This window comes from Lepidochelys kempii, chromosome 3 (genome assembly GCF_965140285.1).
Source record: "Lepidochelys kempii isolate rLepKem1 chromosome 3, rLepKem1.hap1, whole genome shotgun sequence".
Taxonomy (NCBI): domain Eukaryota; kingdom Metazoa; phylum Chordata; order Testudines; family Cheloniidae; genus Lepidochelys; species Lepidochelys kempii.
The window spans coordinates 201,393,566-201,414,207 of NC_136382.1; the positions used below are offsets into that span (position 1 = coordinate 201,393,566).

Consider the following 20,642-nt stretch of genomic DNA (forward strand, 5'->3'; position numbering starts at 1 on the left):
ATCCCATTGCAGTGATGTCCTAACTGGGTCCCTTCAGAACTACACCATGGTATGGGATTCTGGGAAATAAATCCTAGTTTTGTACCTGCACTTGAGTCAATCAGGTGCATAGGAGGTTAGTTAGGATCAGAAATTTAAAATGGGGTAGAGTTCTTTTCAGGAAAGAACTGACAAGTGTTTGCTGACCAAAAGCCAGGACTGGAAGCTCTAATTGACAAAAAAGCTGCCTTGTCTATATTGTTTTGTTTAGATTTTAGACTATTAAAATGGATTTAGGGAAAGTGGCCAAAGATATTGCCGGCGAGCATTATTTTGATTGGTCTACAGAAAAAATTGTAAATAAACCTGAAACCCTAAAATGGGTTCTGCTGCTTAATTTGGGAGCCCTGCTGAGGTTCTGTCCAGCTGCATGGACTCTGGCCCTGCTCACAGATCCGTATGAATTTGGATTATAACCTCTGTCCAATTATATACTAGCTGAGAGACATTCATTAGTTTATTGTTGTTTGCAGTGTTGTTGTAGCTGTGTCAGTCACAGGATATTAGAGAGACAAGGTGTATTTCACTGTGATACTCCGAGTTGGTTTGCAGACCTGAAGAACTCTGTATAAGCTGGAAAATTTGTCTCTCTCACCAACAGAAACTGGTCCAATAGAAGATATTACCTCACCCACCTTGTCTCTCTATTTATCAGTTTAGGAAGAATTCACCCCCGTGTTAGAAGCTGAACACATTTTCCCTTTATCTTATTTGAACTCTTTGGCACTATGGTCTGACAGCAGGTCAAACAGATTTTACAGTCTCTTTAGCTAGTGTCCTGGGTAAAGGTATGCTGGAAGACTCAGACCTCTGAAAATAAAATGGTCACTGCTCACTTTCAGAAGCCATTCACACCTGAAGATGTTTGTATCAAAGCTAAAATTTTGCCCCTCAACAATGACATAAAAGAATACCTAACTTTTCATTCAGATCCTGTGCAGTTGCAGGGCCTGGAAGGTTTGATTATACTTGTTCCAATGGTCACAAAAGTAACTTTTGCCTTAACTGTGCCCATAGTAAGTCTCAGATCCTGAAATTTACAAAATTAGCTCCAAAAGGTAATACTGAGAAGTCAAAAATACTAAAATGTTCTGATTTAAAAGGACACTGCCAACTCAAATTTTGCCCTCAAATTAAATTTTGTAACAAGAACAAAAATCACACGCTTTTACAAACTCTGAAGGCCAAAAGAAAGACTTAAATTATGATGCTAAATTCCAATAGCAACCATTTGAAATAACCAGACTCTTGCACGCAGTATTTGCACCCCAAACATTGCACCTCTGCATCTGCAATTGCAAATGACAATATTCAAAAGCAAAAGTGACTGGGTCAACAATTCAATATTCTTGCCCAAGGAAATTTCTTATTGACACATCAGTGATTTTCTTGCACAATGAAAACAGAATTAGGCCCATAAATGAATTTAATTGTTCAAGCTGAAAGAAATTCTAACAGTAAACAAAGGATCGTAAATAGTGAAAAGTAAATTAGGTTTTCAATATTGTTTGTTTTACTTAGGTAAGGATAATTTAAATTGAGAGCCCCTTTAAAAGTAACTGTTGAAAATTAAATGTAACTACCAACAAAACCAACACTTGCATTATACTTAGAAGTGGAAGAATGGACTATTGGAGTGATGGGGCTCTTGTACTGTATTCTATCTGTATATAGCTGGGTGTTTCACTAGCGAGCAAGCAGACAAAATTCTTTAATAAAAATCTATTCACAGACAGAAAAGCAAGATGCAGGTCATGATGCTGTGTTACAAGAAAGGGCCACAGTGGTCATGCTTTCTCCATAATGTGGGTAGACACACATCCTCACATAAAATCGCCACTCTCATAACATTTCTGCTTTTCTGGCAGAGTTCATCCTATCCAAATCATTGGTGGGGTTCAGCAGATTTCCCACACCACGAACTGGGGAGGAGGTTCTGCTACCCTTCCAGCAAGTAGCATGTTACTCCCACTAAGTACCCCCCTACAATGGAGTCAATCATGAAGTAAAGCGCTACTCGGCATAAGTAAGGATAATAGAATCTAGCTGTCTTTTTGGTGGTATCCAGAGCCAGATTTAGAAACCACTGAGCCTTTACTGACAACTATTTAAATGATATAAAATGTGGTTCTGACTAACAGTTCTTGAAACAGCAGCTGCTAATCTAGGTCAGAATTGAAGGTGAAGGAAAAAGGCACTGACATGAGAAACAAGTCAGAAACCCAGCTTTCAAATTTTGCATACTGTTAGTGTATATCTCTGGGACTCACAGGACACCGTACTTTAAAAAGCTCTTCAGACCAGCAAAAAATACAGGCCAAGTAACAGAAAGGCCAGGACACTTTCAGCATCCCACAAACCATGGCCAATATAACCCTGGGCATACATTATATTATTTTAGATCTTTGTTTTTCACCATAAGGCTCTTGTGAGTCTGAGTCTGAGACATGTAAACATTCTCTAATAAAGGGTCATCAGCAAGAGCTTGTTTAATGATCCACCAATTAAAAAATAAAATAGGAACGACAGTAGGGGGGGAACAATAGGTAAGAGTTCAACGTCACAAGATAGACTGTCACAGCAGGGGTTATCCAAACAGCTTGAATCATGACTAAAGATTGCTTAATCACTAAAATCCCCATGCAGCATAGGGGAACATGGGCTTATAGGGTCACTTCCGCTACTCTGAAAGGCACCATCAAGAGTCCTCTTAGCTATGTGGATTACTTAGCAAACCTGTGGATTACTTTGGGTGACCAGTACCCCTGGACACACAAAGCATAAGGCTGGGAACATAGGCATGCCAAGAAGTGTGTTCAATGCTGCTCAGCAAATATGGTGCTTCTAAGCGCCTCTACTCTCAAAAGCACTGAGGCTTAAAAGACCACCCATGGTGCTACAGTTGGGTGAACTGGAGGAGCAGCTCTGTATTTGGAGAGCTGATGCTTCAATATTACTTCCTAATGTACAGCTGCCTAGGAAGAGGTGGGAACTACTACAAAATATGGCAGAGCATCTTTCCATCAAACGCTCATTGCATTACAGACATCCCAAGAATCAGAGAGAGGCAGACTCTTATCTGACTCCCCCAGGCTGCATCTTGGTGGTGATGCTTGCATGAGAGGTCAGGTGCATAGAGGCTGCAGCTATCAGGCCCTGCTACAAAAAGATTGGAGGTGTGCCTTCTATCATCCAAAAATATTCTGGTGTCAGAAAGCCGCATTAGTCTCACAGCGTTTCACACAGAACATTACCACAGAGACAAATTCTCTCATAGCATGCAAAATACATCAGTGGATTGAAAAAGAAATGCGAGAAAATTCATAAGACATCCAGCAAATTAATTTACAATCACGTGCGTTGAGGTTCAAGGATGCCCTAATTTGTACAAAATCCCACTCTCTTCCTGCTCAGACAGATAGAAGAGAGTTTGAAGACAGAACTAACATAAATGACTCCGAAGGAGAACTTAGAAAAAAATAAATCAGCTAAAAGATTAAAAATATTACTTCTGCATGAGCAGTCAGAAACAGCCACTCATCTGTCAGGGCAAAAAAGGAATCAACAACTGAAATATGAGAGGATGCTGAGCTACCTTACCCAGCAGTGGTGAATTGTTCCACCCAGTATAGGCGGAAAGGGGCCAGCAATACTTAAGACACATAGCTTTGGGAGTTCCCAGGCTAAATAAAACACAAGAGGGTGGGATCTAGTACAACTGGTACCCTTTAGAGTGAAAAGTGTGCTTCCGGGAAAGAGTGTACATGACATGCCACCAGCCTGTCTTAGGGTGACCAGATGTCCCGATTTTATAGGGACAGTCCTGATATTCAGGGCTTTGTTTTATATAGGCTCCAATTACCCCCCACACTGTCCCGATTTTTCACGCTGGCTGTCTGGTCACCCTAACATGTCTAGACCATAAACTCATCTATGTGCATAAATAAAAGCCTGTAGATATTATTCAGGTGATTAGAAAACCAATCCCTCGCTCCCTCACAAAAAAGCCCACTTTTATTTATAGAAGTACATTTTAAAAAAAAGAAAAGGGATCAGTTTTGTATAACTACTGAGGGTGACATAGTTAGGCCTCCAACTCAACTGAAACAGAACTGTTAGAAGCAAAGAAAGTTTCAGGAGCAGAAGAGCCTCCTTCACACATGATGACATGCAGAGTGAAAAGGAGAGCTGGTCTATTTCCAGCAAACAATCTGGCTATTTTAAGCTAATGTGGTCCAGCAAATAGGGCCTTAGACAAGGAATCAGGAGACCTGGATTCCATTATGCCAATGCCCTACTGTGTGACCATGGGCATGTCACTTCAGACCTCTGTTTCTCCTCCTGCCATCTGTCTGTCTTTTTAGATTATAAGATCTTCACAATAGGGACTGCCTCTTACTATGTATATGTACAGTGCTTAGCACAATGTTGCCCCAGTGTCATTTGGAGCCTTTGTACTGTAAAACAAATGATAGCTTATTTGTTCATTAATTATCCACACATACTTCTTTTTTTACAAATCTGTGTAAAAGGATTACTTGCACAAACTACAACTTTGCTTCATATATTTACAATTAATATATTTGTGTCATGAGTCTGGTCACTAAATTCACATACTATTGTCTATGTTACTTGGCTGTTTGACTCCCAAACCTACAGAGTGGACACAATCAGTGCAAGTACTCATGTGTACATACATGCATTGGTATTTGCATACAAATATGTATTAATTCAAACATTTGCCATGCTTTTCCTTTTTGCAAACATTATTGTAAATACCAGACTTGTAAATAAAGAGGAACAGGAATACCAGTGAAACAAACATGAGGTTTTCATTCAAGTGGATATTTGAAGAACTTTTTGGAAATATTTATCCAATTCTAGCAAAAAAGTCCATCTGAAACATACAGTGAGACAGGTTCTTTACCACTAAAACTCTTTACCTGGAGGTTAACTGGATAAGAGCTTTAGAAACTGTAAATAGAAAGACTTGGGCATCAAAATCAATTGACAGCACCTGACACAAACCTGCAACACTATGCAGTCCCACCACTCTGTGCTTGTTTCCCGGGCCCAGAATTGGCGTTCCATGGCATGAGCCTGCCCCAGTAACACCATGATCTCCAAATTGCTGGGGACTATGGTTTTAGAGAAATCTGTGTTCATATCCTCATCACCGCACTGCCGTCGCCTCCTCGCCTGGTTTTTCAGGTGCTGAGTCTGCATAAACTGCACAATAATGCGCGAGGTGTTTACAATGGTCATAACTGCTGCGGTGAGCTGAACGGGCTCCATGCTTGCCGTGCTATGGCGTCTGCTCGGGCAATCCAGGGAAAAGGGCGTGAAATGATTGTCTGCTGTTGCTTTCACAGAGGGAGGGAGGGTTGACTGATGACATTTACCCATAACCACCTGCGACAAATTTTTGGCCCCATCAGACATTGGGAGCTCAGCCCAGAATTCCAATGGGCAGCGGGGACTGCAGAAACTGTGGGATAGCTACCCACAGTGCACCGCTGTGTTGGAATGTCGACACTTGCCATGGTACTGTGGACGCACACCGCCGATTTAATGTGCTTAGTGTGGGCGCATGCACTCAACTGTATACAGTCTGTTCCCAAAAATCAACTTCTGTAAAGTCAGAGTACTTTCGTAGTGTAGACATGGCCTGAGAGAGGTACAGTTAGGGCAAAATCCACCAAGATTAATAATTGAGTTAATCTCAATAGCCCACCCACCTGTTACAGACAAGCTGTCAAACACTGTTCCAAAAGAAGAATCAAAGTTAGATGAACATGTGGAATGCAGAAAAATATATAAGGAGCAAATTAGCCACACAGTACTTGAAATTAAATTTGTCATCTATGTATTCACACTACAAGGATGTAATATGGAAGAGGACCATGGGGCCAGATTCTCAAAGGTATTTAGGTGCCTAAAGATCTTCATCCCAAGGGAATTAGGCACCTAGGCACTTCTGAAAATCCCAGTAGGCACCTATCTGCATCAGATGACCTAGAGCAGTGTTTCTCAAACTAGGGCTGCTGCTTGTAGAGGGAAAGCCCCTGGTGGGCCGGGCCGGTTTATTTAACTGCCACAGCCGCAGGTTCGGGCGATCGAGGCTCTCACTGGCCGCAGTTTGCTGCTTCAGGCCAATGGGGGCCGCGGGAAGTGGCACGGGCCGAGGGATGTGCTGGCCGCCCTTCCTGCAGCCCCCATTGGCCTGGAGCAGCGAACTGCGACCAGTGGGAGCCGCGATCGGCCGAACCTGCGGTCGTGGCAGTTAAATAAACTGTCCCAGCCCACCAGGGGCTTTTCCTGAACAAGCAGCGGCCCTAGTTTGAGAACCACTGACCTAGAGCTTGATCAAAGCCCAATGAAATCAGTGAAGGCTCCCATTGACTTCAGTGGCTTTGAATCAGGCCCTCAGTGTAATACAGGCATTGAAATTCTCTTTTTTAAATCACTGGTCCAGCAGTGCCTTGGAAAAGTTTACTACTCCTGAAAACGTTTGTATTCAATAAAGTATTTAGCTCTGATAGGTCATATCAGATGCTTCTAGCTTGTCCAATCTAGGACCTTGTAAACCAATTATTCCCAGATTCATAGAATCATAGGACTGGAAGTGACCTCGAGAAGTCATCTAGTCCTGTCCCCTGCACCCATGGCATGACTAAGTATTATCTAGACCATTCCTAACAGGTGTTTGCCTAACCTGCTCTTACAAATCTCCAATGATGGAGATTCCACAACCTCCCTAGGCAATTTATTCCAGTGCTTAACTACCCTGACAGTTAGGAAGTCTTTCCTAATGTCCCACCTATACCGCCCTTGCTGCAATTTAAGCCCATTGCTTCTTGTCCTATTCTAAGAGGTTAAGGAGAATAATTTTTCTCCCTCCTCCTTGTAACAACCTTTTATGTATTTGAAAACTGTATGTCCTCTCTCAATCTTCTCTTCTTCAGACTAAACAAACCCAATTTTTTCAATCTTCCCTCATAGGTCATGTTTTCTAGACCTTTAATCATTTTTCTTGCTTTTCTCTGGACTTTCTCCAATTTGTCCACACCTTTCCTGAAATGTGGCACCCAGACTGGACACAATACTCCAACTGAGGCCTAATCAGTGTGGAGTAGAGAGGAAGAATTACTTCTCATGTCTTGCTTACAACACTCCAACTAATACATCCCAGAATGATGTTTGCTTTTTTTGCAAGTTACTTTTTTCACACTGTTGACTGTTCAGCTCTGCCTGTGGACACTAGCGTAGACTCATTTTAGAAGGGCTCACCTTCTTGTCATCTACCCAGGCTCTGGATTTTTCAAAACCATAGCTTCCAATCCACTCTGACCAGGATTAAACACAGTGATAAAAATGCTAAAGTCTTGTCCATATTACAGCTACTACTAATGGAGTTACAACTGCTGGGAATTACTGGTCTGAAAAAGAACCTAGAGTAAACATGTTATAGTGTGGGTGTCAGTTAAACTTATATTTTGATGTGTTATTAAATGTTAACTGTGTAAAGTGGGAACAACGCAGTTTGGAGGGTAAATGCCAATGGGGCAGGCAGCAGCGGGGGTGGTGAGAGTTGGGGAAAATGCGAAGTGGGCAAGGCAGCACGAGGGGTGGCAAATTTTGGAGTGAATGCAAAGGGGCGGCTGGCAGCACTGGGAGTGGTGAGGTTTGGGGAGTGAATGCAAAGAGCATGGTGAGCACCAGCAATGAGGACTGGTTTGGGGTGAATGCAATGGTGGCAGGCAGGTAGCACTGGGGGTGGGGCGGTTTGGGAGAGTGAATGCAAAGGGAACAGACAGCACTGGGGGTGGGGCAGTTGATGGGGTGAATACAAAAGGGATGTGGAGATTTGGGATGAAGGAAAAGGGGTAGGCAGCACTAGGCACGGGGCAGTTTGGGGGTGAATGCAAAGGGGGCATGGAGATTTGGAATGAATGAAAAGGGGGCAGACACTAGGAGGGTGGAGAAGTTGGGGGAGGGAAGGTGAATGCAAAGGCGGAAGGGATGATGGAGGGGGTGAATGCAAAGGGCACAGGCATAAGAACATAAGAATGGCCATACTCGGTCACCAGTATCCTGTCTTCAGACAGTCACCAATACCAGGTGCTTATGAAGAAATGAACAGAATAGGCAATTATCTAGTGATCCACTCCCTGTTGTTCAGTCCAAACTTCTGGCAATCTGAAGCTAGGGGCACCCAGACCATGGGGTTGCATCCCCGAAATCTTAGCTTATAGCCATTGATGGACCTATTCTCCAAGAATTTATCTAATTCTTTTTTGAACCCAGTTAATAGTTTTGGCCTTCTCAACATCCCCTGGTAATGAGTTCCACAGGTTGTCTATGCACTGTGAGAAGAAGTACTTCCTTTTGTTTTAAACCTTCTACTATTAATTTAATTGGCTGACCCCTGGTTCTTGTGTTATATGAAGGAACAAGACTTCCTTATTCACGTTCTTCACACCATTCATGATTTTACAGCCCTTTATAACCCTCCTGCCTCCCCATCATCTCTTTTCCAAGCTGAAAAGTCCTAGTGTTTTTAATCTTGATTCATGGAAGCTGTTCCATACCCTTAATCATTTTTATTGCCCTTCTCGGTACCTTTTCCAATTTTAATATATCTTTTTTGAGATGGGACAACCAGAACTGAACGCAGTACTCCATCTGAGGGCAAGCCATGGATTTATAAAGTGGCACTGTGATATTTACTGTCTTATTATCTATCCCTTTCCTAATGGTTCCTAACATTGTTAGCTTTTTCCCACTGCACATTGAGCGGATGTTTCCACAGAACTATCCACAATGACTGCAAGGTCTCTTTCTTGAGTGCTAACAGCTAATTTAGAAAAAAAGAAAAGGAGGACTTGTGGCACCTTAGAGATTAACAAATTTATTTGAGCATAAGCTTTCGTGAGCTACAGCTCACTTCATCGGACTTCTTTTTGCGGATACAGACTAACACGGCTGCTACTCTGAAACCAGCTAATTCAGAACCCATCATTTTGTATGGACAGTTAGGATTATGTTTTCCAATGTGCATTACTTTGCATTTATCAACATTGAATTATCTGCCATTTTGTTGCCTAGTCTCCCAGTTTTGTGAGACCCCTTTGTAACTCCTCACAGTCTGCTTTGGACTTAACTATCCTGATATTGTCTGGAAATCTTGCCCTTAGTGTTTACCACTTTTTCCTGATCATTTATGAATATGTTGAACAGCACTGGCCCCAGCACAGATCCCTGGGGGACCTTGCTATTTACCTCTCTCTGCACTGTGAAAACCGACTATTTACTCGTACCCTTTGTTGCCTGTCTTTTAACCAGTTACCAATCCATGAGAAGGCCCCCCTCTTAGCCCATGACTGTTTGCTTTGCATCCAAACCTTTGGTGAGGGACCTTGTTAACAGGACTCGCTCAAGGCATCAGCAAAGCAAGCATGTGCTCGGGGCGGCACAATTCCAGGGGCAGCATTCCAGCCATCCTTTTTTTTCCTTGGGCAGTTGCACTCTTGGAGCTTGGGGCGGCAAAAAACCTAGAGCCTGCCCTGCTTGTCAAAGGCTTTCTGAAAGTCCAAGTACATAATATCCACTAGATCCCCCTTGTCCACCTTTGTTAATCCCCCTCACAGAATTCTGATAGATTGGGAAGGCCCTCTTTACAAAAGCCATGTTGACTCTTCCCCCAACAAATCGTGTTCATCTATGCGTCTGATCATTGTAATTCAGACAGCACTGGGGGTGGGTTGGTTTGGGGGTGAATGCAAAGGGAGCAGGGAAGCTTGCGGGTGGGGGAATACAAAGGGGACAGGCAACACTAGCAGTGGGCTGGTTTGGGGGTGAATGCAAAGGAGGCAGGGAAGCTTGCGGGTGGGGGAATACAAAGGGGACAGGCAACACTAGCAGTGGGCTGGTTTGGGGGTGAATGCAAAGGGAGCAGGGAAGCTTGCGGGTGGGGGAATACAAAGGGGATAGGCAACACTAGCAGTGGGCTGGTTTGGGGCTGAATGCAAAGGGAGCAGGGAAGCTTGCGGGTGGGGGAATACAAAGGGGACAGGCAACACTAGCAGTGGGCTGGTTTGGGGGTGAATGCAAAGGAGGCAGGGAAGCTTGCGGGTGGGGGAATACAAAGGGGACAGGCAACACTAGCAGTGGGTTGGTTTGGGGGTGAATGCAAAGGAGGCAGGGAAGCTTGCGGGTGGGGGAATACAAAGGGGACAGGCAACACTAGCAGTGGGCTGGTTTGGGGGTGAATGCAAAGGGAGCAGGGAAGCTTGCGGGTGGGGGAATACAAAGGAAATAGGCAACACTAGCAGTGGGTTGGTTTGGGGGTGAATGCAAAGGGAGCAGGGAAGCTTGCGGGTGGGGGAATACAAAGGGGATAGGCAACACTAGCAGTGGGCTGGTTTGGGGCTGAATGCAAAGGGAGCAGGGAAGTTTGCGGGTGGGGGAATACAAAGGGGACAGGCAACACTAGCAGTGGGTTGGTTTGGGGGTGAATGCAAAGGGAGCAGGGAAGCTTGCGGGTGGGGGAATACAAAGGGGACAGGCAACACTAGCAGTGGGCTGGTTTGGGGGTGAATGCAAAGGAGGCAGGGAAGCTTGCGGGTGGGGGAATACAAAGGGGACAGGCAACACTAGCAGTGGGTTGGTTTGGGGGTGAATGCAAAGGAGGCAGGGAAGCTTGCGGGTGGGGGAATACAAAGGGGACAGGCAACACTAGCAGTGGGCTGGTTTGGGGCTGAATGCAAAGGGAGCAGGGAAGTTTGCGGGTGGGGGAATACAAAGGGGACAGGCAACACTAGCAGTGGGCTGGTTTGGGGGTGAATGCAAAGGAGGCAGGGAAGCTTGCGGGTGGGGGAATACAAAGGGGACAGGCAACACTAGCAGTGGGTTGGTTTGGGGGTGAATGCAAAGGAGGCAGGGAAGCTTGCGGGTGGGGGAATACAAAGGGGACAGGCAACACTAGCAGTGGGCTGGTTTGGGGGTGAATGCAAAGGGAGCAGGGAAGTTTGCGGGTGGGGGAATACAAAGGGGACAGGCAACACTAGCAGTGGGCTGGTTTGGGGGTGAATGCAAAGGAGGCAGGGAAGCTTGCGGGTGGGGGAATACAAAGGGGACAGGCAACACTAGCAGTGGGCTGGTTTGGGGGTGAATGCAAAGGAGGCAGGGAAGCTTGCGGGTGGGGGAATACAAAGGGGACAGGCAACACTAGCAGTGGGCTGGTTTGGGGCTGAATGCAAAGGGAGCAGGGAAGTTTGCGGGTGGGGGAATACAAAGGGGACAGGCAACACTAGCAGTGGGCTGGTTTGGGGGTGAATGCAAAGGAGGCAGGGAAGCTTGCGGGTGGGGGAATACAAAGGGGACAGGCAACACTAGCAGTGGGCTGGTTTGGGGGTGAATGCAAAGGAGGCAGGGAAGCTTGCGGGTGGGGGAATACAAAGGGGACAGGCAACACTAGCAGTGGGTTGGTTTGGGGGTGAATGCAAAGGAGGCAGGGAAGCTTGCGGGTGGGGGAATACAAAGGGGACAGGCAACACTAGCAGTGGGCTGGTTTGGGGCTGAATGCAAAGGGAGCAGGGAAGTTTGCGGGTGGGGGAATACAAAGGGGACAGGCAACACTAGCAGTGGGCTGGTTTGGGGGTGAATGCAAAGGAGGCAGGGAAGCTTGCGGGTGGGGGAATACAAAGGGGATAGGCAACACTAGCAGTGGGTTGGTTTGGGGGTGAATGCAAAGGAGGCAGGGAAGCTTGCGGGTGGGGGAATACAAAGGGGACAGGCAACACTAGCAGTGGGCTGGTTTGGGGCTGAATGCAAAGGGAGCAGGGAAGTTTGCGGGTGGGGGAATACAAAGGGGACAGGCAACACTAGCAGTGGGCTGGTTTGGGGGTGAATGCAAAGGAGGCAGGGAAGCTTGCGGGTGGGGGAATACAAAGGGGACAGGCAACACTAGCAGTGGGCTGGTTTGGGGCTGAATGCAAAGGGAGCAGGGAAGTTTGCGGGTGGGGGAATACAAAGGGGACAGGCAACACTAGCAGTGGGCTGGTTTGGGGGTGAATGCAAAGGAGGCAGGGAAGCTTGCGGGTGGGGGAATACAAAGGAAATAGGCAACACTAGCAGTGGGCTGGTTTGGGGGTGAATGCAAAGGAGGCAGGGAAGCTTGCGGGTGGGGGAATACAAAGGGGACAGGCAACACTAGCAGTGGGTTGGTTTGGGGGTGAATGCAAAGGAGGCAGGGAAGTTTGCGGGTGGGGGAATACAAAGGGGATAGGCAACACTAGCAGTGGGCTGGTTTGGGGGTGAATGCAAAGGAGGCAGGGAAGCTTGCGGGTGGGGGAATACAAAGGGGACAGGCAACACTAGCAGTGGGCTGGTTTGGGGGTGAATGCAAAGGAGGCAGGGAAGTTTGCGGGTGGGGGAATACAAAGGGGACAGGCAACACTAGCAGTGGGCTGGTTTGGGGCTGAATGCAAAGGGAGCAGGGAAGTTTGCGGGTGGGGGAATACAAAGGGGACAGGCAACACTAGCAGTGGGCTGGTTTGGGGGTGAATGCAAAGGAGGCAGGGAAGTTTGCGGGTGGGGGAATACAAAGGGGACAGGCAACACTAGCAGTGGGCTGGTTTGGGGGTGAATGCAAAGGAGGCAGGGAAGTTTGCGGGTGGGGGAATACAAAGGGGACAGGCAACACTAGCAGTGGGCTGGTTTGGGGGTGAATGCAAAGGGAGCAGGGAAGTTTGCGGGTGGGGGAATACAAAGGGGACAGGCAACACTAGCAGTGGGCTGGTTTGGGGCTGAATGCAAAGGAGGCAGGGAAGCTTGCGGGTGGGGGAATACAAAGGGGACAGGCAACACTAGCAGTGGGCTGGTTTGGGGGTGAATGCAAAGGAGGCAGGGAAGCTTGCGGGTGGGGGAATACAAAGGGGACAGGCAACACTAGCAGTGGGCTGGTTTGGGGGTGAATGCAAAGGAGGCAGGGAAGCTTGCGGGTGGGGGAATACAAAGGGGACAGGCAACACTAGCAGTGGGCTGGTTTGGGGGTGAATGCAAAGGGAGCAGAGACAGGTTTGGGGGGTGGATGCGACGGAGGCAAGCAGCCCTAGCAGTGGGGGCAGTTTGCAGGGTGAATGCCAAGGGGACAGACAGCACGGGGGAGGGGGGGTGAATGCAAAGGGCTCGGCGCCCAGAGGTGAGGGATTGGCCATTCACTGCAGGCGGCAGGACTGAGCCAAGCAGTGGCAACGGCTGGGTGCGCAGAATGGACGAGAGCTAGAGGCGTGGGGGGGGTCATCGGGGGCTGGGGCCCCTGGCGGTGCGCGGGGGAGGGGTGTTTATTGGGGGAGTAGATTATATTGCCATAGAAACAGGGCCATACCCGCCCGAGCTAAACGGGTTCCGGGGGAAGGGGGGGGGGATACTCACGCTCCAGCCCCACCCCACACCGCGCGTGTCGCTCTCGGTCGCCTCCACCGGCTTCTCTGCCCCTATCCAAAATGGCCGCTCGATGGAGCCTCTCTGCCCCAATCCAATATGGCGTCTCCTGGCCTCAATCCAAAATGGTGACCAAAGAACCCCATGCCTTTATTACACTTGGAATGGCAACGGCGCACAGACATCCGGGTATTTCCCGGAGTGTCCCTCCGGTGTCACATGCCCCGGGGACGTCCAACGGAAGCGAGGAGATTCGAATTAACCCAATTAAATCGATTGGAAAGGGATGGGGAGGCTTTGGGACGATTATTCCCCCTCACGGGAGAAACGAATTACAAAAAGCGTATGTAATTGGCCTTTTTCCGACCGTTAGGGTTTGGATTACATAGGTGCCTATGCAGATGCCTGAGGGATCTGACGACATGTTTTAAACAGTTCCCGTTGTCCGGGCATTTTCCTGAGTAGGAATAATTTTGAAATGCCCGTTAGGCTATTTCCGGGAGGAGAGTAGCTCCGGGTGGTCAGACAGGCGTTTGGCCAGGCTACCACCTCTCCCTAGCACAGGGCCTGCACCGGCTTCTCGGACGGTCCGTGACCCTGTGTTTCTCGCGCGCGCGCGCGGCAGGCGTTGGCTGCTGCCGGTTGGTCGCCCCGTGAGGGGGAGTTGGCGGGTGGTGTGCGAGTGGAGGTGAGGAGGATGCGGGGCGGGGGGGCCGAGTGGGGCTGATGCCTCCTGGGAGTGGGTAGAGGGAACCCGGCTGAGGGTTACAGCGGGGCGGCTGGTTCTCTTCCTCGCCCCGGCCCCCCGCCTTGATTTGTTCGTAGGGGGCGGGCAGTGATTGTTCTCTGGGGTCACATCCTGCCCCTGTGAAGTCAATGGGAGCGGGCCCCAAGCGGGGGGGGGGTCACCAGCGCCTCTGCTCTGACCCCCCCGTGTGTCACGGGCCGCCCGCTGAACCTGACACGGGACTAGGCCATTAGGGGCCATGGGCAGAGAATAGGAGGGACAGGGCTCACCAGTGTCCCAACACCCCCGCCCCCATGGCAGGGAACTGATTCAGTCACGTGCACAGATGATACTGGCAAGTGACCTACATGTGCTGCAGAGAAAGGCAGAAAAGCCCCAAGGTCCCTGCCAATCTGACCTGGGGGGGGGGGGGGGGATTCCTTTCTGACCCTCATAGTTGATCCTGAGCCGGTCAGCAAGAGCCAGCCAGGCAAGCACTTGGGAATGAGAGAAAACCTGGAGCCCCCTCAGAGCCCCAGTGATGTCCCAGTCCTAGGAGCCACCCACCTGTAGGACTGTATGGCCTCTATTACTGCAGTATGTTCAATATCCTATCAGGGTTTTTTTTTTTGTTTCCTTTCCCACACCTGAGCTGCAGTCCCTAGACAGTGGGTTACAGAGGACCCGTGTGCCTGAGGCCAAAATCCAACCCAGGTCTCCTGAATCCCAGTCCAATGCCTTTTGCAAACCACTAGATTGTAACCTCCCTTGGGATTCAAAAAAAGGCAATCGGGTCACTAGGCACAGAAAGTTTTATTACAATCTAAAGCAAAGAAAATCTTGCATGCACGCCACCACTCATATGCCCACTAGTGTCAAGTAGTCTGTGGCAAGCTGCCAAAACACACAGTCAAGAAGGGTTGCTAAACTGCACAGATTTAGAAACACTGCCCTTCCTTCCACTCCCTGTCTTTTTGAGTTTACAGCAGCATTTCCCACATTAGTAGACCTGGCTGATTTTTATCATGTTTTGAAATGTTATGGAGGAGGGGGAATTGAGAAATTGTTGGATTATTTTTAATCAGTTCTAGTCATGGTGATGGTAATGTTTAGCTCTCATGTGGTGCTTGTCGTGTATAGATTTCAAAGTGTTTTACAGAGGAGGTGTTTATCAGCACCAGATCCTTCTACCACATAGACATACGTATAGTGTTAGGAAGACTAACTATATACCTGAGCAATTCTCAGAGCCCGTCATAATGCAATCTGTGTCTTAGAACAGCTCTACACTATAAAACTTTTGCCTATATAGCAATGTTGATTAGGGGTGTATTTTAGTGTGTGTGACATTTCTGTAGTTGCAAAAGTCCTGCAGTAGATGCAGTTATAGCAGCATAAAAGTGCCTTAGGTCTGTATAGCTTGCCAAATTGTATAAACTGTATTGGCAAAGTACTTCTTTCCTGCATCTACCCAAGGAGGGTTTGCAGCAATTCCAGCAGACCTTTTCAAATGCAGATCTGGCCTTGGAGTGTTTCAAGGTATTTGAAAATATTAGGACATTGTGGGGGAAAGATCTGACTAGTTCTAGGGGTCAGGCTTATTTTACAACAACCCATCAAACCTCTTTCTACTCCAGAAGAGTTGCTGCTTACCTCTCCCCCTACTTTCTTTCTACCCTCCACTCAACCCCCCCCCCCCCAAAAAAAAACACACCCAGAAAAGTGGGTTAAAAAGTAAAAACACCAGGGCCCCTATAATTTTTGTTTTCAGGTTCCTGTCTAATAATAATCCATTATCTTGTACAATATATATTCCTGGGGGAATTCTGTGCCAAAAAAATTAAAAATTCTGTGCACAATATTTTAAAATTCTGCATATTTTATTTGTCAAAATAACAATATAATCATGCCAGTTTCAATTATTTTGGTAATTTATTTCAAAATACCTCTTGGCAACTATATCTGTAACAATAAAGACAACAAAAAAGATTCAGGAAATGTTTTTTGATGAATAAATTCCTTACTAGACATATTAATACTGAACTCTGAGTAATAATTCATTTAAACTACAATACAGAAACTTATTCCCCACACCCCTCAGAAGCAGTGCAAAGGTTTGGGGGAGTTAGGAGTAACCGAGGAGCTGGGGGAGAGGGGAGTAATTGCTGGGAAGGAGCCTGGTATGAACTTGGAGAGTTGTTGGGTGTGGGTGGGAGAAGTATGAAACAGGCTTTTTTGGGGTGAGAAGGGATTGCTAGGGAGCCTCCACCATGCACACCCTAGCGTGCTCTCATTCAGTCTGGCATATCTGCCCTTGTTCCCCTGTGGCCCTGCAACCCTTCCCCCATCCCTATGAGTCCTTGCACCCTCACTCAGCCACACCCTCCCCATGTGCCCCTGCACCTTCCTTCCTCTGTGTCCTTGCACCCCCACTCCCATTCAGCCCCTGCCCCAATCAGTCCCCCCCAGACCTTTTGAACCCCAGTCTGTGACCCCACAGCAGCCCCATGTGCCCGTCCCCCATATCCCATGCCTCCTGACCTGGCCCCATAGGCAGGGCGCTGTGAGGAATGCAGCCTCTTTCTCTTTCCTGTCCTCAGCTGGGGCTACTTGTGCTGGGAGTGGCTGCTCTGTTCTGGTGCAACAGCGGCCCCTGATGCGTGAAAGGAGTAACTTCAGCACCTTTCTGACAGAATGTATTTTTTGCGGGGAAAAAATTCTGCGTGACACATGAATTCTGTGTGTCTGCAGTGGTGCAGAATTCCCCCAGAAGTAAATGTAGCACAAGAAGCTTATTACTGAAAAATAATGAGACCCCGACTAAGAGCTTAAAATCTGGGTTCGGGAGACCTGGATTTTATTTCCAACTGCCACTGAGGTGCAGTGACACTTGCGGGAAGTCACTTAGGATGTGTCTTCACTGCAAAGAAAACCCAAAACCCATAGCAGCCAGTCCTGGAGTGTGAATCAAGTGATTTGGGTTCACACTATGGAGGTAAAAATAGCTATGTAGACATTCCCACCGAGGCCCTGAGACCCATCCCCTTCACCAGGTTTCAGAGCCCAAGCGGGAATGTGTACACAACTATTTTGTACCCACATAGCATGAGCCCAAGTCAGTTGACCCAGCCTCTGAGAGTGAATGCTGTTGGGTTTGAGATTTTTGTTTTGTTTTGTTTTTTTTATAGTGTAGACATACCTTTAGTATCTGTTACCATGATCTTGCAACACTCACATGGGTGTGTATGTGTTTGCAGAATTGGGGCTGATGTGCCTCAGTTTCTTCCTTTGTAAAACCTTTGAAAAGCGCTTTGAGATTTATGAATGATAAGTGCAAAGTCTTATAATCCTTGCAGATCTTATACTGTTGTATACCCTTTCAGTCGTCTTTGAAAAAGAAAAAAGTTTTACACACAAAATTGGTATAGTTAAAGCAGCACAACCCCAACAAAATGGAAGTAATTATCCAGTATAGCTTATAACTGCATGGGAAACGAGTACAGCAATTAGCATTTCTTTTTAGGTATCTGAACTGAGGTTATTTTTAAAGACAATTTTAAAGTTCACTAAGCAAGGCTTCCTTCTGTCACTTTTTGTTCTTAATCATTTGGCATGCTGCAATATAATTAAAAATGTTAACATTCAGGTTTGGCTGTACTGTGCTATTGTAGTGGTTGGGGAGAAATATTTATTGGAACATGTTTAAAATAAAATGATCAACTGTCTTTACATAGGTAGATGCCAGTATGGGCCTTAAAACCATCTGGAAGAACTACAAAGTTTTGATTGTTATGGGAGCTAGCCTTGGGCTGATACACTGGGGGTGGTTTAACATCAAGTCCAATTCTATTTTCCAAACAAAAAGAGAGGACTATGCACCAGAACCTGGCATTGTGACATATGTGATGCAACATGAAAGTCAAAAAAAAGGAAAATAACAGTAGTACTATATATAAAAGGTAAGTTCCCTACCTAGCCAGACTGAAATATTTAATGTAGTATATAATTCATATGATAATCAAATTTCTAACAATTATAATCTTGTTATAGATTACCTTCTAGCCTTTTCTTTCTGTTTAATATTTCAGAAAGTGAGTTAACCCTACCGTTAAGTACTGAATACACCACATAGCAGGAGTTAGAAGGCAATTCAGTACATAAATTACTCTTTTCCTTGTGTATAGCTCCCATTCTGCTATTACACTCGAAAATCCATCAGTCTGTGTTTTCAAAACTGCAGGTAAATCCTGCTAGACTATGGAATTAGCCTATAAGTGTTCAGCTAAGTGACTTTTATTATATGGCTTCAAGTTATTTTATTATTATCTTTAAAAGGCTTTTAAAGTCCATCTAATAAACGTGTGCAAGTCCAAGAGGGTCAACTCTACCAACAAACATGGCTCAGTGACAGTTGTAGCTTCATAAAATAATGCGTTCTGCAAGTTACAGTAGAATAGAGCTAGCCATTAGTACTTTGGAGGAAAATGAAAACCAAACAAATATGTTTAGAAAAACTTGTGCAGGAGATGTCTAGATAATATAGTTATGTTATATAAATGCATAGGTAGGTATAGATACTATTGTTTTTAAGGACTTTTGGCACATAACTAAAGCACTTCATTGTTTTTGAAAAACTATGTAAGTCACTAACTATAAACCTAGATATATAGGGTAAAATTCTGGTTTAAATGAAGTTAATCGTAAAACTCCGATTGACTACAATGAGGCCAGGATTCCCCACTCATAGAATCAGTCCTTTCCCACTCCAGAATAGTATTTAAATTCTTACTAAGTAGGAATAAGTGAGATATACTATTAAAGAAATAACATTATCAGTGTTGTTAGCTTAGGGATAATTAAATGTTTTCAAATGAATGTATCACTTAATCTCAATTCACAGCACAGTATATTTAAAATCCTTATATTTAACATCTTGTGCAACAATTTAATTACATAATTTTAGTCTGAATTATTTTTATTACTAGCTTGGTATTTTGTTTTCCACCAGTTTGATGTGATTTAAGGATTTAAACATGTCTTGAACAAGGTTTCGGAAGTGTAAGCCACTGAGTGATAAAATGGTGGATGATTACAATAGCTCAAAGAATATTAATTTTAAATTTAAAAATAACACCTTTAAATTTTGAAGTATTTAGAAGTGAGCGGAGAAAAGTGTGTAAATTTAAACATGTCAAGGTGTCACAGGCTACAAGTTAAAGGGCCATTCTATGCCCCCGACCCCCATAAAAAAGGGAATGAGTTCCTAGACTTCTGAACACAAGAAAACATTTTGTTTTGAAGTGATTGCACATTTAGGGAGGTTGGTATTAATGTACTAGCTTCTTACCTGTATAGATCTAAAGTAAAATGAGGTTATCAAAATCAATATAGACTCATATTTTAGCACAATCTGTTACAGTTGGTAAGGGCCTGCTCTTTGAAGACTGGGGTAAAATGGGATGGATATTACAAGTCGTCATTGAAGAGGTTAACTGGCAGAAATGCATAAGTGTTTGAGCAGTGCCTTCCTGCACTATATTTAACTGTAGCAGGTTTTCTCATCTCAGTTAAAAAGTAGGGCTTTCGATTAATTGACATTAACTCATGCGATTAACTCAAAAAAATTAATCGCCGTTTTAATTGCACAGTTAAACAATAGAATACCAGTTGAAATTTATTAAATATTTTGGATGTTTTTCTGCATTTTCATATATATTGTGTTCTGTGTTGTAACTGAAATCAAAGTGTATATTATTATTATAAATATTTGCACTGTAAACATCATAAACAAAAAATAATATTTTTAATTCACCTCGTACAAGTACTGTAGAGCAGTCTCTTTGTCGTGAAAGTGCACCTTACAAAGGTAGATTTTTTTTGTTACATAACTGCACTCAAAAACAAAACAATGTAAAACTTCAGAGCCTACAAGTCCACTCAGTCCTACTTCTTGTTCAGCCAATCTCTAAGACAAACAAGTTTGTTTACATTTACAGGAGATAATGCTGCCGTCTTTGTATTTACAGTGTCACCAGAAAGTGAGATCTGGCATTGCAAGGTATTTACATGCCAGATATGCTAAATATTCATATGCCCCTTCATGCTTCGGCCACCATTGCAGAGGACATGCTTCCATGTTGATGACACTTATTACAAAAATAATGTATTAATTAAATTGGAGGAGAATTGTGTGTCCCCTGCTCTGTTTTACCCGCATTGTGCCATATATTTCATGTTATAGCAGTCTTGGATGATGACCCAGCAGATGTTGACAGCCCTATTAAAACGTAGTACAGTTAAGTGTTTGCGTGTGCATGGGGAAGAATAAAGGTGCCAAATTAGTGGTCTTGCCTTAAATCAATGCTGATTTGCTCAGTTATTGATTATTAACATAGATACAATCTGATTTCTCATAAGAGACAGTTGTAGT

General features: G+C 45.4%; 2 protein-coding genes across 6 annotated transcripts in view; one reads left to right on the plus strand and one right to left on the minus strand.

The window, feature by feature from the left end:
• Window positions 1-13,553, minus strand: part of SLX4IP (SLX4 interacting protein) — a 129,748-nt gene extending 116,195 nt beyond the window's left edge. For 2 of the 5 annotated variants that reach the window (XM_073339609.2, XM_073339610.2), the window contains exons 1-2: window positions 13,477-13,544; window positions 5,068-5,268 (exon numbers count right to left, since the gene is read on the minus strand). The gene's annotated coding sequence lies outside the window, so the exon portion shown is untranslated. Of the gene's footprint in view, window positions 1-5,067; window positions 5,269-13,476 lie in introns of those variants that run through there. The other 3 variants (XM_078852355.1, XM_073339608.2, XM_073339611.2) reach the window with 3 other exon arrangements.
• Window positions 13,554-13,745: 192 nt separating this feature from the next.
• On the plus strand, window positions 13,746-18,150 carry LOC140909696 (uncharacterized). Its single transcript, XM_073339615.1, has 2 exons — window positions 13,746-13,828; window positions 17,947-18,150. The coding sequence occupies exons 1-2, from the start codon at window positions 13,772-13,774 to the stop codon at window positions 18,148-18,150; spliced, it is 261 nt and encodes an 86-aa protein (XP_073195716.1). The 5' UTR covers window positions 13,746-13,771.
• The last annotated feature ends 2,492 nt before the right edge of the window (window positions 18,151-20,642 follow it).

Excerpts from the sequence above, each read along its gene's own strand:
- LOC140909696 (XM_073339615.1), top strand. The coding sequence starts at position 13,772 with ATGGGGAGGCTTTGGGACGATTATTCCCCCTCACGGGAGAAACGAATT. Across the intron at positions 13,829-17,946 it reads AGAAACGAATTACAAAAAGC|GTAGATGCCAGTATGGGCCT; the intron begins GTATGTAATTGG and ends GTCTTTACATAG.